We start from the raw sequence: 26,901 nt of genomic DNA, 5'->3' as shown, positions 1-26,901 counted from the left end.
TGTTTTATATCCTTCATTAATATATTCTTTGTTCATTAATTGGTTAAATAATAGAAAGGCCTTTATCATAGACATAGGCCTAGGCATAAATGTAGGCTAAGCCCTAGCATAATCAAGGCTAGGCTTGCCGTGCTTTGTTTTGATTGAATACACGTATGCCTACATGCACAAAGCACGCACACAATTGAGTGGCTATAAAGCTTACCGTTGTAATGTTTTAACCTCTACAATACCGTCGTGAAACGAGTAACCATGTTCTCTGTTATTTCACCGTCAATATTAAGATATTGTTCCTGATGTAACTCAGATTATGTCATTAAATTGCCGTATTTTAGCTGCACTTCTGTGCTGCTGCTTGTGTACTTCGCAAGACAACACGACTTGCTACACATTAATACCCCAGAACCGGTAGCGATATCCCGCGTATGTGGCGAGTTGCACTGACCGCTAGGAACTGCGACGCGGCTATGAGGGCATACGCGCTCAGAGGGAGTATAGCAAAAAATATATCCCGGGGAAATAGCACTTTGAGTCGGCTTTTTAACTGCTTTGCAAAATAGCAAAACTATTTTTGGTCACATGATACTCGTTTAACCAATTAATGAACGAGAATATATTAATGAAGGATATAATATCAGTTTGTGAATGAGGACATAAGTCCCTTGTACTAATGCGACCAAAAGAATATGTAGTAGTTTTTAAATTTAAGCTTACCTCTTTTTTTATGGCGTCACCGTCAGCTTGGGCACTCTTCAGAGGGCTCTTTGACTTTAGCATCTTGTTGGTCAGATTTATTATAAACTTAACCTGATATTGTCACATCAAATCAATGCGTTCACCGACCAAAATACAGTTTGGTTCACATCTCGTTTAAAAAAAAAATTGTTTACAAGAGCCGCCATGAAATGATGTCTTCTGCGTATTGGAAATTCCTCATGTTGTGTTGGAGCACCTCCGAATTTACTGAGTATGTTCATGGGAGTTCACAAGTGCGGGTGCAGCACAAGCTCCTATAATATTAAATTGCACAGGCTTAAAATATTTCAATAGATAGGGCCTAGGCCAAATATTCATTATTTTGGCACAGATAGCATGTTGTAGATTACCGGTATGAATAGGAAAGGTACAAAAATGCAACAATTCAACTCTCTGGCTGCATGTGCCCGCGGCGCCACTTTTAGGGGGCGCCGAATTTGCAAATTCAGCATCAATTCTGCGCCCCTTCAAGCGATGAAAGTCAAAATTTTCACGCGCTCCGCGCGCATTTCAACACAAATATCCATTTAGATCAATTTATGACCAAAATTCAACTTCATTAGGCCTATAACCAAAATTAATTAGTCTCATTTGTGAAAATTTTCTCGCGCTCTGCGCGCAATTGTTTCAAGGAGAGTGAGGGTATCCTCATGCCCCGGGCGCCACAACCCCTACGCCACTGTAAATGAAACTAGTATTAATAGGCCTATAGACCATATAAGTGTGCTCTTTCATTTAATGACATAACATATCAATTCGTAAGTGCTCTTTAGCAAAGCCATAGTTCATTGAATTTACAACCGTATGACGAAACAGGCGAAAATAGTAACTTTTTGAACAAGATTTGCAATTTAAAGAGAATTGGCCATTGCTCATTGAAATATAGCGAATATATGGACAATGTGCTCTTTCTTTAATGGCATAAAATCTGAAAAATATTGTAAGGATCACTTGAGGTTTTGACTTTTAAAACCTATATTTTGGTCAAAAAACGTGCTTGGATAGGTCGTTTTCAACAGAGTTACCACGCTCGCCTTGCTATAGACTTCTCATGATAGTCCACTTGCCCATTTTGCATACTCTGGCTATTACATTTGAGCATAAAACTCTGCTTTATAACGGTGTGCAAGTGCAACTGATAGATTTTCACATCTGTATCTGATCTTTTCAGTCACCGCACTCCCTCTGTTTGTTAGCTTCCCAAGTCCCGGGGTAAAGTTCTGCTTTCGTGTCTAAATTTTCTTTATAACTAGTTCACCCGTATCTGTGAGAGGTAGCTGTGAGAGCAACTGAGAGCCCCAGCACTCGGACAGCATGATAGCTATGCTGTTTGACCCCGATGACCTTTATATGACCTTTGACCCTAGATGACATCTATTTGATGACCTTTGACCTTGAAAGACCTCAAGTTTTATTTTATGCATGCGTTTGAATTTAGAAATTATTTTCAGCTATGAATGCTGGGAAGACATTGCGGTGTTCAGTTGTAAAATCTGTAACAGGTGTGTGGCAGGTGGCCAAATATTTCTACTTTTCTTTGTATGCACTGACTTGGCTTCATGGTATCCAATTGAGGGAATCATTTACATTTCCCCCCCCCCTTGATGACCTTTGACCTCGAGGGGCCCTTCGAAAACCACCCGGTCAACAGGCTTTTCCCGATACCTATCCATATCCGAAATATCGGATCGATGCGTCGCAGCGCGGCGAAACGCATAGCCGGACAGACAGACAGACAGACTTCGCTGGTTATTTTAGTATAGTAGATATCAAATTAACAAATAAATCCAGGCGGGCTTCAAAAAAGGAAGCGGGCGGGGACGAGAAACATGTAGGCCTGTGTGTATGTGGGTGGGGGTGTATGTGTGTATGGGGGTATGTATGCATGTTTGTTTGGTTGTTTTTTACATAGCCTAAAATTGGAAATAACAAATTTTGCAAAAACAATACACCCAACCCAAATTCAAATGGCCGCCCTCCTCTAAAATCCAATGGAGTAATCCAATTTGGAAAGTACCACATTAAACCTCCGATTAAACCAACCTGAAATGATGTTTGCACATTTTGACAAGGACCTAAGGCAAGCATCTGTCTGTATAAATAATTTCATAGTATCGTTTATCGAAACGCCTATGCTTCAAAGAAACTGTTAATTAAAATAAATATTTCAGCTGTATTTATTTTCCCTTGAAAGGATATAATAATCATACACAAAACCGTGACAAACATGTTGCACGTTGACTATAATAGTACCTGAATCGTATTGGCACAAGCTGTGTGTTGTCATGACAACCAGGTAAGTTAAGGTCCAATCTCTGTTAGAGATGACCTTAAGCCCTGAACACGCTTATTACTACACGATATACAAATTCCAAAAATAATAATACCGCTACTAAAAAGTGAACATCTATTAGTTCGAGCAAGGAACTTTGCAGGAATGCTAGGTACATTGTATGCATATGCACGGATGAACTAGTAGCAAATCGGCAAGTATTATAGTAATCCTTCAAAGTTCAAATTGAACATGTTGGAACAACTTTTAAAGAGTGATCTAGTGCATTTATCATCACCATCATCACATCTCATCGTAGTCAATGTAACATGCTATCTACATCTTGTTCTTCCATGGTAGAGATACTTACAGATTTGATACGTGAATCTATAATAGGTAAGTCATTAATGAGGCCTGCTTGTAAAATAACACGCTATTCTATTGTCTTTAAAAGCTGGTTTACAAGCTTCTGAAGAGTGAATAATACACAGAACCTATCTATAGGCTATAATAGGCCTATATTATTAGCATAGCATTCTTTGAAAGAGCATGAAGAAAGAGATGCATGCATAAAGCGTGAGATTGGGGTCAATTATAGGGGTATCTTAACATGCGCGTATTTGGGGGGGGTTTGGGGGCGTCAGCCCCCGGGGTAAAAGCAGGGGGCGGCCAAAACGAAGGGGCGGCGGAAGAAGAAGGGGCGGCAAAAAGAAGAAGGGCGGCAAAAAGAATTAGTAAAGAAAAAAGGGCGAAAAAATTTAATGAACTGTGAAAAAATGGTACTAATAGTAATAGGGTAGGTGCAGGTAATATGGGACAGCAGGTAATATGGGACACCTGTTTTCATTTTAACAAAAAGTAGCTTAGAGAAGGTAAACACTTTAAGTTGATTTGTTAAGTGTTTAGAGACATCAATTGTGATTCTAGAAATGCAGTTTTGGAGTGTGTGTATCAAACTCTTGGAAATCAATGCCAAAAAGAGTGAAATTGCCCAAAAAATTATGTCGTTTTTTTGGCCTGATATAAAATCAATGACGTCACATTTTATGATTGTGTATCCAAAAACTCTGGTACTGAGGGGCATTTGTCATTTTTATGATCTTTAGGTGATGGGTTAAGCTTATCAGCAGGTAAAATTCCACTGACAAGTGGCACTTTCCTTTATAAATGATTATTTTCTCTGATTTTCAACTGAATGGGTGCAGGTAATATGGGACACATAGGAAATTGTGTGCATTGTCAATGCGAAAAGCAAAACTATTTAGAAAATTGAATTTTCTTGTAGAAATTTGCATTTAACATTCAAAATCATGTAACAAAAATGTTTTTAGAACAAAAGAGTGATTTTCTGAACTTTTTGATTTTCACCATAGAGATAACACAGTGTCCCATATTACCTGCACATGCAGGTAATATGGGACACTTGACGATGACGTCATTTTGACGTCATAGCGTCCAAACAAACATAAAAACAAGGTAACATTGCCTGTTTTATTAATCTTAAAGGACAGGTTGTTCATCATAACAATCTCTTGTGGGCATATCTTCTTTAGTTTTTATGCAAATAAGCTAAACGTCCTTAATGGTCCCATATTACCTGCAGGTACCCTACATTGCTTTTAGGACGCTAGCGCTTAAAATCCTTTTTCTTTTTTTTTTCTTTTTTTTTTTTTTGCTCTTCACTTTTTCAAACCACAAAAAAAAATTGGGTCAACCTTTTCGAGCTGTTGAGATCTAGGAAGGGGGCGGCAAAATGTGATATTCTTCAGCCCCCGGGATAGGAGCGGCCACGGTACGCCACTGATCTATAATATAATGGAGAGCGATAAGAGTCTCAGACTGAGACCATTTTCATGAGAAAACACTCACCGCGATACACCAATGATTCAAACATCTTCATCTGTTCATATGTATACATGCGCGTATTTGGGGGGGCTTTGGGCGCCAGCCCCCGGGGTCAAAGTAGGGGCGGCAAAAACGAAGGGGCGGCAAAAACGAAGGGGCGTCAAAACGAATTAACAAAGAAAAAAGGGCGCAAAAAATTGAAAAAGCATAAAAAAAATTGAAAAAAGGTTGGTTTTAGGGCGCTAGCGCCTAAAATCCTTTTTTTTTTTTTGCTCTTCACTTTTTCAAACGACCGTGAAAAAAATTGGGTCAACCTTTTCGGGCTGTTAAGGAAGGGGCGGCACAATTGTTTCTTCTTCAGCCCCCCCGGGGTTGGGGCGGCCACGGTACGCCACTGGTATAGGCATATTACATCTCTTTGAAAAAATCATTAACAAACATTTTGTTAGAAGATAAAAATGACTTGCAGCAGACGAAATAACGGAACTTATCAAATAATTTATTGCATTATCTGATTATTGCAGTGACATTAAAAATTATGAGTCAGGTCTTAGAATTATTCAATGGGAATTTCATCCAATTGTTCTTCGGCTCCAGCATTGTATATTATAATTAGTAAAAAAAACCGCAGTGATTTATAGCGCGCTACGCACTGGCACAACGCCTAGACGCGACGTTGATCCACAAGCCTCAGCACACTTTACATATTGTCGTTGACCACTACGGCCCCACATCACTCCATAAACCATTTAACAACAATTCAGGGACTTTGCTGCTACAAGAGCGCACACCCTAGACACTCCACAAATAACCATCGCAACCAGATTCAGCTCCCCGAGTTTCGTGCGGGTCGGGTTGCATGCTAGCAGTAAAGTTCCTTGTCCAGGTGAATTTCAAGCTAACTCAATTTTTCCACGAGATCGTACTAGGGGTCGCCTGGGTTCGAACTCGCAACCTCTCGCACCATAGTCGAACGCCTTATCGATTGAGCTAACTTGACCCGAGTCTTGCTTGCAATAGCCAACCATAAGCTTCTTACAATTAATTACTGATCATGTCAAATTTATACTGAGAGAAAATATCACTATGACATGACTTGTATGATGTGCATGATTGAGTTATCGGTGTCGTCGGCCAACAAGTCATATTTTAATGTTAGGCTATGTATTTACAAATGATTTATGGTGCCGTTAACATGGTTAACAATACATATAAAATAATCTAATTTAATGGTCCCAACAATTGAACCTTGGGGCACTCCACATATTAGTATTTTAAGATTGACAGGATATAATTGTTTTCTGTATCCTATAACACTATTAATCTTCAAACACTTCAAATCGCTTCCTCTAAATCCACAATGATCTAATTTATGTAGAAAAATACTGTGAGGTGACCTCAATGTTCATCAACAAAGGCAAGGGACTGGTATATCGATATGCGAACCCCATGCAACCACTACTCTGTTCAATAGCCTTATTGTGATGTGGCGGGAGTTTTAAAAACATGAGCCCTGAGCATAATATGATGCGCGCGCATACTGCCAGGCAGAAAACAATGGAAATTGTGATGATGCGTACGCATACTGCCAGCCATTCACGTCAGAAGTCAATAATATCCTAACAGTCAACTTTGTTTTCAACCTAGCCCTATACCATATTAATAGAATGTATAAGAGGTGGTGCAATAATCATGCGTACCCCAATTATAGGAGGGAAGAAAAGATTTCTTGGCAGGCCAAAAAAAGGGGAGGAGGGGCAAGCATTTTTGGCAGGTCGAAGGGGGTGGGGAAACAAGCATTTTTGGCAGGTCGAAAGGGGGGGGCAGGCGATTTTGGCACAGATGTTTTGGGCACCGTTTTCTATATTAGGCCTACGCCACTTTCCAAACACTGACCCCACTGTGGGTTACTCCTTCGTGTAATTATACACGAAATTAGGGTTAGAGTTAGTTTATGGTTAGGATTAGGGTTAGGGTTAGGATTATGGTTAGGGTTAGGATTATGGTTAGGGTTAGGATTAGCTTACACGAAAAAATTACATGAAGAATCGACCCGACTTTGGACAAATTATGCGCTAATGACCTTTCCGATAACGTCTGCTCTGGAATTTCTTTGTTTCGATCATATAGTTCCATGTTCAAAGAATATTGTCAATATTTTTTGCCGTTGTTTTCCTTAGTGACGTTAAACATGGTTAATAAATCTATAAATCAATTATGAAATCACTAAATATCGTAAACTGGATTGAACGAGTATAATAGAACTCAATACCATTGGTACCATGCCTCATTTGTCCTGGACAAAAAACACAAAATATTATGTATCATCCTGATAAATATTATTGGGTTATCCTCACTTATATTACTCTTCAACCCCCTACCTGGTTTTAGAACCAGGCACTGGAGTTACTAGGATCCACAACATGCCCATCTATCAGGGGCATAGTTCTTTAACCCCAATACATTTGTACATTCATTGAATGACCTTTGAAAATTGGGGTACTAAAACTCATACTCTGCAACTTGAGGTCAAATTTTGCACTATGATTGTTTAATTGAGGTTATTGAACTATGCCATTGGGATGAGGCCATTGTGGTCCATAGTGATAAAATAGCAGTAGACCAACGCAACGTTCCGTTTCTATTGGTGCCGACGGTGATGATTTTGATCAACTTGTATTTTACATAAATATATACACATGTATGATTATGGATTTCTTTGTACTTATAATGAACAGACAAATAATTCTATAACTAAGGACATATCGTCTTGGCAATGGAATTGGAGCGCGTGCAGGTGATCGGTGAAGATCTTATATGAAGATAAACGAATTCATGGAACTTTCTCGCCTATTCAAAGAACCTATTTCTGACGGCACCGGCTATAAAAAAGAAAAGAAAAAAAGTACGCTATCATCTTTCTAACGATTGTCTTATTATGTTGATATATCATCGAACTTGTAAAAAACGGACATATTCTATAATAGTTTTGACATTTGTATATAAATATGATCCATTGCAGAGGAAAACGAGAAGTTGTTTACACGGAGCAAGATGAAAACGCTGCTCACAATTGAAGTGGCAGGTGGAGATTCACCATCCAAGAATATGACTTCAAAACCGAGAGGTAATTATTAGGCCAAATAAAAAATAAAACATGTTTCACGTCCCCTCCCGCTTTCTTTTTTGAGGTTTCTTCATTTTTATTTTTATTTTTGAAATTCAGTTATAACTTTTCAAAAAATATGTCTAGGAAGTAGAGATGCTTTCTATAGCCTTGCTAATATACAAGAAACACTTTTATAAGGTTTTGTGATAGTTAGAGGGCCTATCTCTCAGAACAACAAATAAAAAGAGGCCTCCTCCTTTTTCCAGGCATTATTGTATATCCTAAAACAGCTCTAATTATGGGTATTTACACCGATGTTGCGATAAAAAATAACAAATAAAAAGCCCCCTCTTCCTCCTTTTTTTCAAAAACCCGGACGTGAAACATGTTTTTTATTTTACTTGGCCTTATACATGAATAATACATAAGTTACAAAATAATGTCTTGTATATTCAGTTGTAAGTCGGCCCAGTTTAATTTCAGTCGCAAGAAGGTTCCGAATTCACTGCACTGTGGATTTTTTAGGTTATTATATAATTTCGAATTTTGGGTGGCATTTATAACTTTAGCCTATACTCCGTTTTAGCAGAACAAACAATTTGTAAAATAGTTTTATTTGAAGAGGATGTGTATTGTTGAAGCAATTTTGTCTCAACAATGTTGTTTCATTTGTTACGAGTCGTACTTGACTCAAGGCCAAAATCACCTTTACCCGAACTCACACGAATGCACAACACAAATACACTGTTTGATTAAGCTAACAAAATCTAAGTCTTTAATTGAAAGCACGTTATGATTGGTATAATATATGACAACAAATGCACATACACAATAATCAAATATAATCACTCTTTATCTATTTAGTACTTAGCCAGCATTCTTCTTCTTGGTGATCATTAAGTTCTTGCAATGTTCTGGACGACTGATGTAATATATCCTTATTCACTTGTCCTGCGAAAATCAGCGAAGTCCAGTGTACACTTGCATTTATAAATATCCTTGCGTATGAAATCCTCACACAAAAATGGCGTTGCTTTCTCCAAACCGTTATCTCGTTGCGCTGCTTTCTCCAAACTTAACACCTTGCGCTGCTTTCTCTGAACTTAACTCCTTGCACTGCTTTCTCCAAAAATGGTGCTATTTCCACCTTTCACACAATATCTCCAGGAAGCAGGACTGCGATGCAGTTGTCCCCAATTATTTTGACAGTTGCGTTGAATCAAAACACCAGACTTCAGCAAGTCGACAGAAGAATATATATTCCTTTCTTGGAAGAAGTACGTTCTTTGACGTAATCTAGATCTTCTCCGACAACACTGGCAAATAGTAGTACTTTGACTACATCAAATATTTCTGGTTTGCAATTTCCTCTCTTTGAAGGAATTGGACTGTAAGCATATTAGCTAGCTAGCCCAGATCAACACTATCAACTGTGTCAATAATTGTGTTTACATTTTCTTATATATCAAGCAGTGGGAAATCCCAAATATTAATAGCCAAAAGTGATCTTGGAAATTCCCAAGCCTTAATTTTAACATTAACCTTTCACATGACATCATTTCCTGAGGGGAATCCCCTGACATCACTTTCTGAGGGGAATCCCGTTACATCATCTTCACTTTACAATCTCTAGGGGTATTCCCATATGATCCAAAATTAGAAATGATTCAATTTGTTTTTGATCAAGTTGATGCAAGAAAGGGGAATCCCTAAAATGTCTCATAAAATAGATTTTAATTGTACACAGAGATAAATCATCAATATTACTCTGGGCACATCACACATTACGTCAACAGATGACGCAATTCAATGTTCATAGTATGGTAAATCTGTTGAAAACACACAATTTTTGACCAAGTCAAAACTCCGGTTGATCCTTACCTGCTTACAATATTTTGCAAATTGTATGTCATTAAATGAAAGAGTGCACTTATATATTGTCCATATATGTACTAGATTCATTGTAATGAGCAATGGCCAATTCTTTTTAAATTGCAAATTTTGTGCAAAAAGTTACTATTTTCGCCTGTTTTGTCATACGGTTGTAAAGTAATAAACAATGTCTTTGCTTAAAGAGCGCTTAGAAATTGATACGAAGATGATGGAAATTTAGTAAGATATGTTAGAGAAATAAGTATCATTCGAGTCAATTCTTGATTGTCTGTTCACATTCTGAGTTAGTATACCGAGCGTAAACTTACGCTAAAAAATAAGAAAGTATTTTTTACCAAATGCTAAATCCGGGTTTTTTTTTATGATTTAAGAAATCTTTTGATGGGCTATGGATGGCCTTAGCCCAACAACGATCATCTGTTTTGATATGCTGTGTAAACAAAGTTACAATCATATTATTTATAATGATCTCTTCAGGTCAGCATCAGGAAATTACTTGTCTTACTGATATATCCTTTTCGATACCTCAATTTGTAAAGCTGAGTGAACATACAGCTGCTACCATATAGAAAAGGATTGGTGAATTTGTAAAAAGTGAAATTAATAGTCAAAATATATAAGTTGGAAAAAAATGCAGACCGAATTAAAGCCATTTGGTGCACCATACATTTTATAACCCGTTGTTTGATATCAACGTATAGCCCGGTCTCCTCTATTGATACCAAAATATAAAAAACCCCATAATTTTCACACTAAGAAATAAAGGTTCTAAATAGAACCTTTTTTGTCCTCTCAGGAGAACCCTCTCTCTTGAAGGTAACCAAGAACCATTCTTAGCAAGCACTCCGTTGATGGAAGCACTCAGGCTCTTTTTATGGATTGCCTCCAGAGAAATGCTAAACAATCAAGGTGGAATCTGAGACTACTAAACATGCAGTCTCAGGTGGAATGGAGTCAAATAATTGAAGCAGAGAGAGCGGCATCTGATACTGAACAAGATGTGCAGAGGATAGAGCAGGTCTTGCCTTAAAAAATATCCAGAAACTAATAAAGGACATGAACCCAAAGAATACAGGAAATGCTTGACCAGTCTTGACAAAGATGTAGATGAAGAGAGCATTCTGGATGATATGGATGTGCCAAACAAGGACAGCTATGCAGGTCGACACTTCCTGGCAAAAACCACAATATTGTTGCCATTCCACATCAATGCCATCCATGACCATCCCCTGTCAACTTGAAACTTTGCAGGAAGTCCAACTTCGGATCCTGCCAACTATGCCATCACAATTAATGCATACTGTTTGATGTCCTCCACGGTATCTCTGCAGAGTTGTAGATTCAATTGGCGACACGACCAGACCCTGAAGTCAATGGTAGATGGCTTAAGGCCATTCATTGAAGTGGAATCAGAAGAAACACTGCACGTCAGATGATACCAACTTCATCACCATGATCACTAGATGTATACGAATAGATTCCGCCCTGCAGATGGTACAACCTACCGGAAACCAGATTTGCCTATCCCAAAAAAGGGAGCTGCAACCAACATCTTACCGAAGGCCAATGACTGGGAACTTCTGAGAGATGAGGAACACAACCGAATAGTTTTCCCTCCTCAAATTACAGAGACAGCAAAGCGCCCTGATATCAGCATCTATTCTGAAAGGACAAAAACTGTTGTTATCGAACTTACTGTCCCGATGGAGGAGAACTTATCAAACTCCTATGCAAGAAAGAAATGCAAGTACCGAATGTGAAAATAATAGAGGCTGGTACATCTACTACTTTGCAATTGAAGTTGGAAGCAGGGGCGTCTACAATACATCACTAAGCAATGGTATCGTTGCCCTTGGTGTTCCAAGTGGAAAGAGGAGACACGTCATAGACATAACCTCAAAGACTGCACTTATACATCATATGGGTTACAGTAGTTATGCCGTATCGACAAGGTATGCCAACAGATAGACCTTATACCAACACCAAGAACAATCTCAGAGGGATGCACGACGGTTGGATACCCAGCCGGCTTAAGATACCAATGTCTGGTCCGAAGTTCAGAGTCCTCAGAGAGACAAGTTTTGATGTCCAATTCAAGGAGAGAATACACCGTTTTACCTTCACAGAGTGATTGTGACTGGTGTTTTATACCATACCAATGAATAACTTCAGCCCTTTTATGTATCAGACGACACTCTTCGTAGCTTTACAATGACAATAGAGCAGCATGTTGCCGTATCACCACTGGTCGACCGTTGCAAGTTGCATCAACGTGGCACTTGTGTATAGCTTAGGCCTTGTCATCTATAACGTCAGTATAAGTGAAGAATGCCAGGTTTTCATTCAGTTTTCAATTGTGTAATGTCTACGAAGTACCTACCGTAGAAGGATCACCTTGAGAATGAAGATTACGAAGGCCATCGACATCTGGTCCGAAATCCAGAGACTTCAGAGCAGATTTTGATGTCTAATCCAAGACGATGAGAGAATGCAGTTTAAGGAACATTTTCCAAGCCACTTTAAGGTGGTACTGCACCCCTGGCCAATTTTGTATTTATTTTTGCATTTTTCTCAAAAATTATAGCGCGATGGTGACAAGTAAGATATGTATATTATAGGGGCAAAACTACTGCACTGGAAAATCAGCAACTCGGAAGGTGACTGTGCTCATGTTCTACCAATGAATAACTTCTCGGTTAGAGAATTCATGTAAAGTGTGCTGAAGCTTTGTGGGTTTGTGCCTACGTGGCGCACTGTGCCTTTTTAAGTACAAAAAAGTGTAAGCGTAATTGTTTTTCCATTTTTCCTGATTGCTCAGTGAAAAAGGAAGAATTCCGCAAACTGTAGTTCAGTGAACAATATTGATCCAATATCCTGCCGATTTCACATGACATACTGCATGGAAATGTTATTTAAATAAGTAAGATCATAAGCTAATCGGAACTTGAAGGTGTCATTTGTGGAGGCTGTGGTGACATCATGTGCCTATAGGGTTATCCACTTCACTCATGTGTGACTTCTAACAAAAGGCACTGGTTTCCGTAGTATCTCATTCAAACTAATTCAATACACGACCTCGGAGTTACCTGCATGACTTTGGCGGGCTATTTTGAAACAGTCATGGTTGCACATGCAGGTACTTCTTTAGAATGTCCTAAACAAGGTATAGCAGTCGTTAATACTAGGATATGCAGCTTATAGAACATGGATAACCTCTATTCCGGTGCTTGCAATCGCGGAAAGACGGGAATCCGTTTGAATGCAGAGACAAAGAAACTTTACTTGAGTCCAAATGTTCAGATGCCTTTAGAATGGTTGCATCATGGTTTACGGTTTCTGCAAGGTATTAGGGAAATGTTTACGGAAGTAGGTTACACGGAAGTGGGTAAAAATACAAGATGGCTGACGTCTTGCAAGGATTGTTAGACCATCAATTGCAATAATGGAGAAAGGCGCAGGATTGGTTGTTTTAGTAAATTTCCTATACTTAAGGTATAGGAAATTTTACATTTCGCCACATATATAAATTGTACAAATAGCACAAATAGCTAGAAGTAAATGCAATTTTGAACTTAGATTATTTTTCTCATATCCTAGTTGCTTCCAATGATCGCTATTTGTGCAATTTGTGCAATTGGTGGAAAGGGCTTTAACGTGCCGACTATATAAGCAATTATGACATTGATCGCCAAGTCCCTTCTAGCCATCAGCAATTTGTGCAATTTATGCAATTTTGGACTTAGATTATTTTTCTCATATCCTAGTTGCTTCCAATGATCGCTATTTGTGCAATTTGTGCAATTGGTGGAAAGGGCTTTAACGTGCCGACTATATAAGCAATTATGACATTGATCGCCAAGTCCCTTCTAGCCATCAGCAATTTGTGCAATTTATGCAATTTTGGACTTAGATTATTTTTCTCATATCCTAGTTGCTTCCAATGATCGCTATTTGTGCAATTTGTGCAATTGGTGGAAAGGGCTTTAACGTGCCGACTATATAAGCAATTATGACATTGATCGCCAAGTCCCTTCTAGCCGTCAGCAATTTGTGCAATTTATGCAATTTTGAACTTAGATTATTTTTCTCATATCCTAGTTGCTTCCAATGATCGCTATTTGTGCAATTTGTGCAATTGGTGGAAAGGGCTTTAACGTGCCGACTATATAAGCAATTATGACATTGATCGCCAAGTCCCTTCTAGCCGTCAGCAATTTGTGCAATTTATGCAATTTTGAACTTAGATTATTTTTCTCATATCCTAGTTGCTTCCAATGATCGCTATTTGTGCAATTTGTGCAATTGGTGGAAAGGGCTTTAACGTGCCGACTATATAAGCAATTATGACATTGATCGCCAAGTCCCTTCTAGCCGTCAGCAATTTGTGCAATTTATGCAATTTTGAACTTAGATTATTTTTCTCATATCCTAGTTGCTTCCAATGATCGCTATTTGTGCAATTTGTGCAATTGGTGGAAAGGGCTTTAACGTGCCGACTATATAAGCAATTATGACATTGATCGCCAAGTCCCTTCTAGCCGTCAGCAATTTGTGCAATTTATGCAATTTTGAACTTAGATTATTTTTCTCATATCCTAGTTGCTTCCAATGATCGCTATTTGTGCAATTTGTGCAATTGGTGGAAAGGGCTTTAACGTGCCGACTATATAAGCAATTATGACATTGATCGCCAAGTCCCTTCTAGCCGTCAGCAATTTGTGCAATTTATGCAATTTTGAACTTCTCGCCGGCAGGACTGCCGTAAAATCTTAACTCGCCGGCGGGACTTGCCGTATGATGCCTAGGATGATGATGATGAGGATGACAAGATGCCGATGCCTCAAATTAAGTATGACTCGGATGATTGGATATAATGATGATGCTTAGGATGATGATGACTCCGATATGATGCATAGATGATGATGACTCCCATAATGATGAATATGATGATGAATATGATGATGATGATGATGATGATGATTATGATGATGATGATGTAGACGACGACGATGATGATAATGATGATGACGACGATGATTACGCTATTAGCTGGAATAAGGGCTAAATAAACCGGGAAATTTTGTGCATTAGCATTCCCCCAACCAAGCCTAAGCATAATGACAAAATGAATGAAGGTGTCATTTTATTAGCGATATTGAAATTAGGGGAGCCCCGAAAAGTTGAGTGTTACCGTAGTTACTGCGGTTTTCGGACTTGTTTTTCTTTCTAAACATCCTCGTACGTATCATTCTTCCTTAAATTTTCTCGGTTTGAAATAAGGCGGTTCTCGAAAGCAATGGGACAGCGCTATTTTGGGAGTCTAATTACCCTATTACTTAGCAGGAATAAGAGCTAAATCAACCGTGAAATTTTCGCATGATATAGACTTGGATTATCATGATGACCATGATGATGATAAGACGGCGATGCCTCAGATTCAGTATATAATATCATCACACAAGGCAGCCCCGAAAAGTTTAGTGTTAGTGTTAGGGCGGTTTTCGGACTTGTTTTTTCTTTCTAAACATCCTCGTACGTATCATTCTTCCTTAAATTTTCTCGGTTTGTAATAAGGCGGTTCTCGAAAGCAATGGGACCGAGCTGCGTCGATGCCTCAGATTCAGGATGATCAATTGTATCATCACACTGCCGACGCAGCTTTTGACTATAATGATGATGCCTAGGATGATGATGACTCCGATATGATGCCTAGGATGATGATGACTCCGATGATGCCTAGGATGATGATGACTCCGATAATGATGATGATGATGATGATGATGATGATGATGCATGAGGATGGTGGTGATGATGATGATGATGATGATGACGATGACGATGACGATGACGATGACGATGACGATGACGATGATGATGATGATATGAAAGCGGTTCTCGAAAGAAATGGCGCAGCGCGAGCCCGGAAAAGTTGAGTGTAACCGTAATTAGGGTTGTTGACGGATTTTTTTTGCTTATAAACATCCTCGTACGTACATCATTTCTTCCTTAAATTTTCTTTCCACCAATTGCACAAATTGCACAAATAGCACTTACTGGAAGCAACTCAGATATTGGCCTCATTGTTTTTATAAATTGCATAAATTGCAACACCTGTGGCTATTTCTACAATTTGTAAAAATTGCTTACGTGCATGGCTATTTGTACAAATTGCACACTTTCTTTACAACTGTAGGCAATTTGTGCAATTGACTGACATAAAGGGCACAAATTGCAACACCTGTGGCTATTTATGCAATTTTTAAAAATTGCTTACATACGTTGCTATTTGTGCTATTTGTACAAATTGCACACTTTCCTGCAACTGTAGGCTATTCGTGCAATTTACTGACATAAATTCCACAAATTGCAACACCTGTGGCTATTTATGCAATTTGTGAAAATTGCTTAAGCAACTGGCTATTTGTGCAATTTGTGCTATTTATACAAATTGCACACTTTCTTGCAATTGAAGGCTATTTGTGCAATGACCAATCCTGCGCCTTTATGCAATAATGGTGGTTACTCCGTAACATTATGACATTTAAACACGTAATGAACACACAAGACAGTATTGTAGGTGCGATTCACAGTCATCCAGTACCTTATGGGCTAGCCACGGTACCTTTGTTTCTTCTGAGTCCTCCAGACATTGAAGTACGGTCTTCTAAGGTTGATAATTTCTTTAACCAGACCATACTCATGAATCATTCTCCTTTTCCATTTAAAAGCGCTTTTAGAGACCAAAAGACATCGGGGCATTTTGTGGACAAAAGTTTCTTCATCTCTGCATTCGAACGGATTTCATTCTTTCCGCCATTGTAAGCATGTAGGCTTATGATAGGCGATTGATGTCACCACAAGTGACATCTCAAGTTCCTTTTATTATCCTAATCTTATTTATTTCAGCAAAGAACATTTCCATCAAATCAAATATTGGATCAATGCTCAATTTACAGTTTGCGGGATTCTACTTTTTTCGGCAATGTTGTGATACTTTTTTGAATGTATGTACCGTACTATTAGCATTGACAAATGACAAAATACTGGCGAATATCAATATTTTTATTGCAGTCCAATGTTAATAGGTTAAGGATCAATAATGTAAGAACAACCCCAAAACCGATCAATCCGTATTTGTTATTGAAAAGAATAGCATTGTTAGTAAATACCCGTTACTACAACCATTGATCGATAACGTGAATAAACTTTGATAGGGTTACCCGGGGGATACGCCCTAGTAATATGAGAGGGTCGATCTTTCAAGACTACTTTTTCGAAAATAAAACCAAAAAATTTTTTAAAATTGTTTCTCTAAATGCAACGAACCCGTAAAAAGGAAGTTTCCACATAGACATTATTATAACTTGTTGCAATTGATACTGGTTCTATTTTTTTCGAAATCCACTGCCACCAAACACTTTAATTAAGTGCCACCCCCGGGATCTACCGTCTAGCCACCACAATGTTGTTTATCAATTATTCATCTATGTACACGGTACACCTGAATACCTGTTGTTAGTCAACAGTCAGCAAGCATGTTTTGATAGGCCATTTGGAAATATCTTGTGTTTTCTTCAAATAAGATGGATTCTTTAGACAAAGTCCCGGACAAAGTATCTTCACATGGAGCCTAAATTCAAACCAGGTAGGATAAATGAATTATGAGGATTTCTCGTGCTGAACGAGGGAACTAATTTTTATGAAACATGCATGCAGGTCATTTAGACCGGCAAGCATGTCTTCAATTCTGTCTGGTTCTGGTTCTGGTTGTGCTTAAAAGCTCCTGAACAGGATCATGTCAGAAATTAATATTTTGTTCTGGGTCTGATTATTCGCCATTATACGCCATTTACCCTGGATTGACACCGACCTCAAAAGAAAAATGAGGAAAAGAGACAAACTGTACAAAAAAGCACGTAGCACGCATACAGGAGAGGGCTGGGCAGCTTTTCGTAAATACCGCAACAACGTTACCTCACTAGTTCACCAGGCTCATAACAACTATGTAAATAATATCATTGGGGACAGTATAAACGATCAACCCAAAAAGTTTTGGTCTTACGTAAAACTAATGCGCACTGAAAACCTGGGCATACCAACCCTGCGCACTGAAGACAAGATCTGCACTACCAACAAGGACAAGGCTGAAGCCTTGAACAGTCAGTTCAAGTCAGTTTTACTCAAGAGCCTACTCACTCCATCCCTGACAAAGGCAAGTCACCATTTCCACCCATATCAAGACTCACCATAGAGGTTAAAGGCGTCGAGAAGTAGTTGTCTTCGTTGAATCCAGCTAAAGCTTGTGGTCCGGACGAACTGCCCCCACGTCTTCTGAAGTCTGTTGCCCATGAAATTGCACCTGCGCTTACATTTTTGTTCCAACAATCATACGATCAAGGCTTTGTGCCCATGCAGTGGAAGCAGGCGTTGGTGAGCGGTATCTACAAAAAGGGACCCAAATCTGATCCTTCCAATTATCGTCCCATATCTTTGACATGCATCAATTGTAAAATCATGGAACACATTGTTCTTAGCCATATTGCTAAACACATGAGTGCAAATAATATCTTGCTGGACTCGCAACATGGGTTTCGTGAACACCTCTCCACCATCACTCAGTTAATAACAGCTACTCATGATTGGGCTTCTACGCTTCAACATCGAGGTCAGACAGATGTCATCTTGCTAGACTTTAGCAAAGCTTTTGACAGAGTGCCACATCTTCGTCTGTCAGCCAAACTGGATCATTATGGAATCAGAGGTCATACCCTGTCTTGGATTCGTTCATTCTTGCATAACAGAACACAGGCTGTATCTGTCAATGGAACACACTCATCATGGGGAGAAGTATCATCTGGCGTCCCCCAAGGTTCGGTCTTGGGACCAGCCTTGTTTCTCTTATATATTAATGATATTCAAGACCATATCCAATCCAAAATGAGACTCTTTGCCGATGATAGTATCCTTTATAGAGAGATTACCAATCCAGAAGATCATGCCATTCTTCAAAAAGATCTTGAAGTTCTCACCGAATGGTCATCTACCTGGCTGATGTCTTTTAACATCAAGAAGTGTGCTGTCCTAACAATAACGAGGAAGCGTAACATCAGCCACCACCTTTATAACATCTCTGGTGAACCCCTTGAGAGGGTAGATCATCATGACTACCTCGGTGTGACCATTTCGCATGACCTCCGCTGGGACGACCACTGTCACAAGATCAGACAGAAGGCTAGCCGTACACTTGGACTACTTCGCCGCACACTATCGCCCTGTAAACAACAAGTGAAGGCCAAGGCGTACCAAGCCCATGTTCGTCCGCAGTTGGAATATGCCTCTGAGACGTGGAACCCATACACCAAAACAGGAGTGGACCAACTTGAGCAAGTACAAAGAGCTGCAGCCCGTTTTGTGTTTGGAGATTACCGAAGAACAACATCGGTCACCCCCCTTATTACCACCTTGGGGTGGGATCCTCTCCACACCAGACGCCTACTTTCTCAAGCTACAATATTCTATAAAATCCACTACCAACTCATAAACATCAGATTCCCACCAGGCATTCATCCTGCATCATTCATTGGACGGCATGACCACCAGCTAAAGTACTCCTTGCCTGAAGCAACTATAGACCCCTACAAATTCTCATACTATCCACGCACAGTTAAGATCTGGAACCAGCTACCAGCAGCTGCTGTACTCTCTTCTACCACCATAGCCTTCAAGGAAGCCGCCCTGCCTGCCATCAAAGGGATGCGGGTACCTGTGGGTTCCAGTCTGCTGTAGTCACCATACCAGGCTTTTTAACGCACCCTCGGTTTCGTCTTGTTTTGTCAACTTTGCTTAGTTCTTCACCTTATTCTTCACCTGCACCTTTATGGCTCTGACGCTGCACCTGCACCAATCCCAGTATAGCTTCATCTAGCTGCAAAGGGATCACCGCACTGAAGACTGAAGACTGAAGACTATACTTAAAAGCATATATATCAAAGTCAACTTGACCAATAAGCTCGCATGGTGATGTGCAGGAAAATTTAATGAATTGTTTCAAGTTGAACATCACTAGTACAATGGCTGCGCAGTGATGACTTGAAGCTCTGCAAAGTTTTTGCTTCTACTGCTTTGGCAGGCAGTTTATTCCACAGTTCAATTGATGCGGGGGAAAATGAATATTTATAAGCATCAATTCTGGTTGCTGGCTTGATGTATTTCTGGTTATGAGGTCTGAGTTATGAGGTGTGAGATATTTACTCATGGAGATGTCAATTAGTTCATGACGGATGAGGTTTTGTGACGGTTCCCTTTTCTTTTGAGTATTCCCTTTTACAAAAACGGGCAGCTTGCCTTTGGATTCTTTCCAAGGACATTATGTTCTTCTTCCTATATGGGCACCAAGCTCCTGCAGCATAGTCAAGGTCTTTTAAACATACTGACACTTACGGACCTGACGGATCAGTACTTGGTACTTGGTTGATATCGTTAGTGTTTTAAAAGCTATTGCTTTTATACTTCTAAGCCCGGGCTTCCAAGCAAAGTTGGAAAACACGACTTCATTATCCTAATTATTATGGTTCATAGCACTGGTCGATGAATTCAATATGAAACCGCTCTGCGCCTTTCACTGATCAAAGACGAGAAAATTGTGAGTAGAACACGAGTAAGACGGAGAAATGGTTTTATACGAAACGGTAGTTCATTCATTGGTTGTATCATAAATCTCCAATCATATAGAGCTCTAATTCTAAATCGCACTTAAGCGGTATAACCTCAACAAGTCTGTTTTACCAGATAATTATATCTTTTCTAGTTTTACAAATAATATCCGTAGTTGACGACTTCACTGTAATTCTCAAGCGAATACATGTATGATCTAAAAGTAGCAACGTTGCACCATTTCTTTCCAGGATCTGTGGTTGCACTGAGCGCAACTCGGTTTCTGTTCCTCAAGGATCAGTATTCGGAACAGTTATTGCATGTTGTCATACTACTTTAAGATAGTTAATGTAATATATTAACTTATTCGGGTATACTTTGGGTAATATAATTAGGTCTGATATCTACTTCTTTGTTTTAAAAAAATCAGAATATATAGCTTTGTTTTAACTGACTTTAAATTTTTGTATATAATCTAATTATTCATTCCGTCTTTATTTCTATACTTCTTTCTCTTTCATTTGACCATTCAGGGGGTTATACCTTCTTGGCATATGAGATATGAAATGGACCCGTATGATTATTGACCCGGATTTTATGATGAGCGTCACCCCCGGGTGGGGAAATATTTTTATTCTATTCTTTACATTTATCTCTTTCATTTACACCACTAGGGGGGGGGGTCACAGTCATACCTTCGTGGCATTTCGAGATATGCCCATTTCAGTAAGTAAGCCAGTAACATTATAGACTGATCATGGTCAGATTTAATTTTTGCCTCCGTAGTTTAATAGATAAACAGATTGGTTTGTAAACATTCTTATTTATCTTCGCCAAATCATATTCTGCGTCCTTCCGCAAGTAATCAATTTCTCATGAAATTTTGATGGCATTATACTCACCAAGAAATACAACGTGATGATATACAATACAAATATTTGTATAAATATACATTTGGGTCGATAATATTTTTACAATGATGAGTCGCGCATCTTCAAGTTATCATTGACGTACATCGTGGAACAGACACTCACTGATAGTCGTTACCCCGCATCTTTTATCGTATATTTTTTTAAAGGGAAACAAAATACTGAGGCTGATCAAGCTGATCGGAAGTCTGCTAAATCATCAAAATCATTTTATACTTTTTTTGGTCTGAACAAATGTCATATATCATTAAAAACATCCTACGTTATGATTTTAAAAGTTATTTAATAGGGAACACGTATATTATAGAAATTATAAATATGTATATATACCCAGCAAACACAAAAACGTTTTTAAAACGTTTTAAATAAGTTATATTTTGGGTTTTGGTTTACGTAAAAACGTTTTAATAACATTAAAATGTCGGGTTATATAAAGGTCATGAAATCGTTTTAAAACGTTTTGTATGAAAACACACTACAGCAATATTTTTAAAATGTTTTCGAAATGTCATTGTAAACTATTTTTGCAAACATTTTGAACAAATATTTTGTCAACACTTAAATAACATTATGTTAAAATATTTGCACCCAGCAAACACAGAAATGTTCTTAAAATGTTTTTTTACAAAACGTTTTAATAACATTTAAATGTCGGGTTATATAAAGGTCGTGAAAACATTTTAAAAACGTTCTTGTAAATATTTTGGGCAAACATTTTTTGCAAAATATTTTTTAACCCCAAAATAATATTTTGTTTAGAATGATTTGTACCAAGTTTTCAAAAATGTTTTTGAAATGTTATTAAAACGTTTTTATACCCTTTATATAACCCGACATTTAAATGTTTTCTGTAAAACATTTGTGTTTGCTGTGCAGTAAATTACCAATAAATGTTATTTAATGTTATGAAAACGTTTTATACCATTAATGTACCCTTTATATAACCCGACATTTAAACGTTTTCTGACAACCTTTTATAACCTTTTCGGAATGATGTCGAAAACGTTTTGTGTTTGCTGGGATAACTAGAGAAAGGGGCATTTACGTCGTTCGTTGCAAATATTTAGCGAGTAGCAGTGTCCCAGTGTTTTTTCTTAGAATACCAACTATATTCTGACTCTGATTCGCTCAAGAAAGATTAACCACAAAAATCCACTGACCGCCCTCCCGAAAATTTGGGCGGAGCGGTCACTGGACTTTCGCGATTCGTCGTTATTGCGCCATATGAGATAGTGATCATAGTCTGGGGTTCAAGTCCCCGCACTTTATGTCTGGCTTATTTGCTTATGCAAGTTTTGTTTACATTGTAATTTCACGTTGAATTGTGATGTAGTGTTCGATGCGTAGCCCCCCCTGTATATTGTTGCATCATTAATTAAAGCCCCCTTCCCTTGTTTGTATTCCTACAACAAGTCGTTTCAAGCTGTACACAACCTAAAAACCACTAAGTTATGTACATACAGTACTTTTGAGACAAACAAGTTTATAACCGGATTTATAATCAATGTTGCAGACATATGAAGAAGTTGCATCCCTATTCCTGCTACCTCTTGATGCATTTAATACCCCCAAAGCAAAACAGAGTATCTGTTGATAACTATAACATATGAGATACTGTGTTGTTACTTGGTAGAACAGGAGTGCGCCCAGGGGATTTTGCGTTTTCAATCTCAGCCTGTTACTGCATATAATCTCTGACAAAGACTTCAAATCAAGTACTTATCTCATGTTATTGCCTGATGTTTGACAAACAAGTTTATTGACATCACCTTTATACTTTTTGTTTGAAACAATATAGATGAACTATTGCGACTCAAACTGTATAAATTTACTTCCATATACATTCCCCAATGGAAATGGACGGAAAGAAATAAGATCAAACATTCGTGAACATATGTGATGCGATCAAGCAAAATCAGTCGGAACTCGGAAATATTAAATTTTCAGTTTCTTAACAGATAGTAAAAAGCATTTACAAAGCTGCATTTTGGAGAAAACTCCATTGAAATTGAACGACCAGTTCCAAAGATATGAGCAGTTACAGAGTTTTCAAAACAACAGGAAACAAAAGGAAATATATCCTTTGATAAGCTATATCTCAAAATCAATATATCCGAGTTCCCCGACTGATTTTGCTTGATCGCATCACATACTTAATTTCCAACTAAATTATGTTCTGTGTCCAATTCGAATAGATGAAAGTACTTTCTCAGTTCAAAAGATGTAATCTCTTATTTATCGCGGACAAAGACTTCCATAATTTATTTTGCTCACGAGGTCAAGTTATTTAAGTTGCATGTACGTCAGCGTTATGCAATTTTTGTTCATATAAATTTATAATCATATACCGTAAAACCTCGTCTACAAGCATATATAGTGTTTTTGATGAAAGCTAAGTTCATACGAAACTAGCGTAAATATGCCAATACAATATATTGGTCTTACAATAATAATTGTTCGTATATGCTTGGATATCATTTATTTGCTCAAACTCCATAATGGCACCGGGATTAATTTAGCTTTCATCACAAGCACTCTATATGCTTGTAGACGAGGTTTTACGGTATTCTACTTACTACAATGTTTGTACTTTTTAAACTTTTTTTCCTTCTTCTTCTTTTCAGGAACATATCTGGACCCACTGAAAGCATGCGCACTGAGTGGTGTGAGTACTTTCCAGGCGGGCAAGTCTGAATCCTCTACATACACCAAGTATATGGGCATAGTAAGACAGACAAGACGAAATGCATCCAGGACATCTGTCCTGAATGATGTGGAAAGAACACGATTTACATCAGTCATCAAACGCATTGACAGCGAACAGGCATATTCAACATCGGTTCTTGAAAGGCAGAGAAGAATGTTTAAAAAGTCATTGGTCGATATTGAAAAACACAAACGTGATCTACTGAAACAGAAAGATACCGGGCTTTATGCTATCGGTAAGGAAGATCCATTTGATAAACAAAGACACTCTATGGATGGTAGTATAAGCATTCCTGAACTGATCAAACGTCAAAAAGGAAGATCTAGGAAACGAAATGGAATGACAATTCGGTCAAAAGGCGGGTCAAAGAAGCGGCTTCATAACACCCGGTTACCAAGTTTAACAAATGAAAGTATTCAAGAGTCGGAGGATGAGGATGCTGTAAATGGTGTGAAAGCTTCTTCTGAGGTAACAGACGTAAAACTATCTAAAAGAACTAGTGGTTTACTTACATTGCCTGTGTTTATTAAATCGGGAGTACCAAGTGATAAAACGCAGACGAACGCTACCTTTTACACTGGTAATGATGTAGCGAGTAGTACACAGAAGAAATCCGAGGAAAGTAGTCTAAAACCAGCTGAGAAATTTAAATTACCAGCAATAAACTCTAATATGTCTAAAGAATCGTCAGAATGGACGTGATAAAATACAATTGCAGACATTTCAAAATCAGATTGTTGCAATACTATATACTGTAAGATGCCTTTTGGTATGTTTTTGAGGAGAATGAGATTTTCCCGTGCTAAATACATACGTTTGGGATTGGGGAACCGAAAATTAGAAGTACTGTACTGATTTCGCATTTTTGTCAAGGAAATGATTGATATTACACTTCAATGGACTGATGGAGCTAGGTGGAAGCCCAGATAGAGTGGAGGTGGGTATGTCTGCTTCCTGTGTTCCAAAAATGCTAGTGGTGAAGCAACAGTTACATGTACGGTAAAATTAAGAAATAATAAATAAGAAATTATCCCAGTACTTGTCGCGAAATGTAAAGAAAATCAAACTTGTTCGAGGCTAGCAAGGTAGAAAATAATATATTTAAATATAGAGCTAGAAAGCAAAATGAAACTTCTACGCTACTCAGATTTGGTATTTACGTTTACTGCTACATATGAATATACATAATACAGAGCTGTTTTAAAATCCCGTAATAAATTAATTGGATAGTGTTCAGCATTTATTGTGTCAATTTGTTTTGTACAGTGCTTGTAAAATCACTAATGAGTCATTCCATGTCAACTCCAGGGATGTGCACCGCAGCACCTCTTCAATTTTTTTCTTTTTCTGTGTGGTGGTAGATATTGATAAGAAAGTAAAATCCTGAAAATTTGAGCTTCATACTCTATTTCGTTTTCCCGTGGCATCCATTTGAAATTTAGGGAGGGGGGGTCAGCGTAAAAAATGTGTCGCAACGCGAAAGACCATGTTTGGAGGTCCATAGATGTATAAAGGGAACCCCCAACAACTTTGAAAAGTATGTATCCTGGGGTACTTTTATGCGTAGAATTCAAATCTGGCATCAGAAAACTTATGACTCCTTTACTTAAAAAGATATAGGGCCATCAAAATGTAACTTCGTCCATCCAGGACCAACATCGGGGGGTAAAAGTAAAAATAATTTTATTGTCCATTTTTTGCCAGTCAGAGCCCTATGGTAGGACATTACTCTTATCCCATATTGAGCCTATTAGAATACTTTTAGCTAAGATATTACCCATGCAAAACTCCAATTGTACATTTTTTGTACATTTTGACCCCCCTGAAAACCAATGTCAGACATTTTGCCCCACCATCAACTTGAAAATATATTCTTGGACAACATTTCTGAGAGATATTGGCTTTGGGACTCGATGACTTTGCTTTAAAAACATCAGTTAGGTTTGCCTACTCACATATATGTCATTCCAACCACATCAACAAAATGGGTCGGTTGGTCTGTGGTCATCCCCTCAAATTTTGCTTGTTTCGTTTTGTCAAAATTTTATTTGTCAAAAAGAGGTTTTGAGAGACCCATAACTTCTTCAGTAGATAAGATACAATGTTTCTGAGTCAAGATTCTGCTTTCCTTGGTAAAAGTCACCCTAAGTGATACTTTCCAGCTTAATATCTTTTTCGCAAAGTCAAAATATGCATGATATGAGTGTTCCAAAACCTGGGCCAAATTTTGACAAGCCATATCTCCAAAACCGCTTGGAGTTGAGCATTCATTTTTTCTATGTGTTCATTATGCTCATAGAAGTATGCTAGAAATGATTTTCAGCAAAATTTGAGTGGATGACCACAGTCCACAGACCAACCAACCCATTTTGTTGATGTGGTTGGAATGACATATATGTGAGTAAGCAAACATAACTGATGTTTTTAAAGCAAAGTCATCGAGTCCCAAAGCCAATATCTCTCAGAAATGTAAAATGAAAACGAAATGGAGTATGAAGCTCAAATTTTCAGGATTTTACTTTCTCATCAATATCTACCACCACACAGAAAAAGAAAAAAAATTGAAGAGGTGCTGCGGTGCACATCCCTGGAGTTGACATGGAATGGCTCTAATGTGACATTTTCATGTTCAGTGAATGTATGCATAATGCATATATTATTTACTTATGGCAAAATCATGCTAAGATGTAGGTCAACCGTCTGTAATCAAGCATTCACTGATTCACGTTTGCATTGT

General features: G+C 38.2%; 2 protein-coding genes across 4 annotated transcripts in view; one reads left to right on the top strand and one right to left on the bottom strand.

Annotated features, from left to right (window-relative positions):
- LOC140152391 (nephrocystin-1-like) overlaps window positions 1-936 on the bottom strand; it is a 51,396-nt gene extending 50,460 nt beyond the window's left edge. The window contains exon 1 of the mRNA XM_072174697.1: window positions 715-936. Coding sequence (XP_072030798.1) covers window positions 715-777 — 63 coding nt within the window. The 5' untranslated portion in view covers window positions 778-936. The remainder of the gene's footprint in view (window positions 1-714) is intronic.
- Window positions 937-3,283: 2,347 nt separating this feature from the next.
- On the top strand, window positions 3,284-25,403 carry LOC140153709 (uncharacterized). Of its 3 annotated transcripts, none has more exons than XM_072176533.1 (3): window positions 3,284-3,424; window positions 7,896-8,000; window positions 24,082-25,403. In XM_072176533.1, exons 1-3 carry the CDS (start codon window positions 3,358-3,360, stop codon window positions 24,864-24,866), a joined length of 957 nt encoding a protein of 318 aa, XP_072032634.1. In that variant the 5' UTR covers window positions 3,284-3,357; the 3' UTR covers window positions 24,867-25,403. The 3 variants fall into 3 exon arrangements, with proteins under 3 accessions (XP_072032634.1, XP_072032633.1, XP_072032635.1); XM_072176532.1 differs by lacking the exon at window positions 3,284-3,424 and adding an exon at window positions 7,333-7,778; XM_072176534.1 differs by lacking the exons at window positions 3,284-3,424; window positions 7,896-8,000 and adding an exon at window positions 17,489-17,520.
- The last annotated feature ends 1,498 nt before the right edge of the window (window positions 25,404-26,901 follow it).

This window comes from Amphiura filiformis, chromosome 5 (assembly GCF_039555335.1).
Source record: "Amphiura filiformis chromosome 5, Afil_fr2py, whole genome shotgun sequence".
NCBI classification, from domain to species: Eukaryota; Metazoa; Echinodermata; class Ophiuroidea; order Amphilepidida; family Amphiuridae; genus Amphiura; species Amphiura filiformis.
Note: the sequence above shows the minus strand (reverse complement) of the source record. Positions and strands in the feature narration are given on the sequence as shown.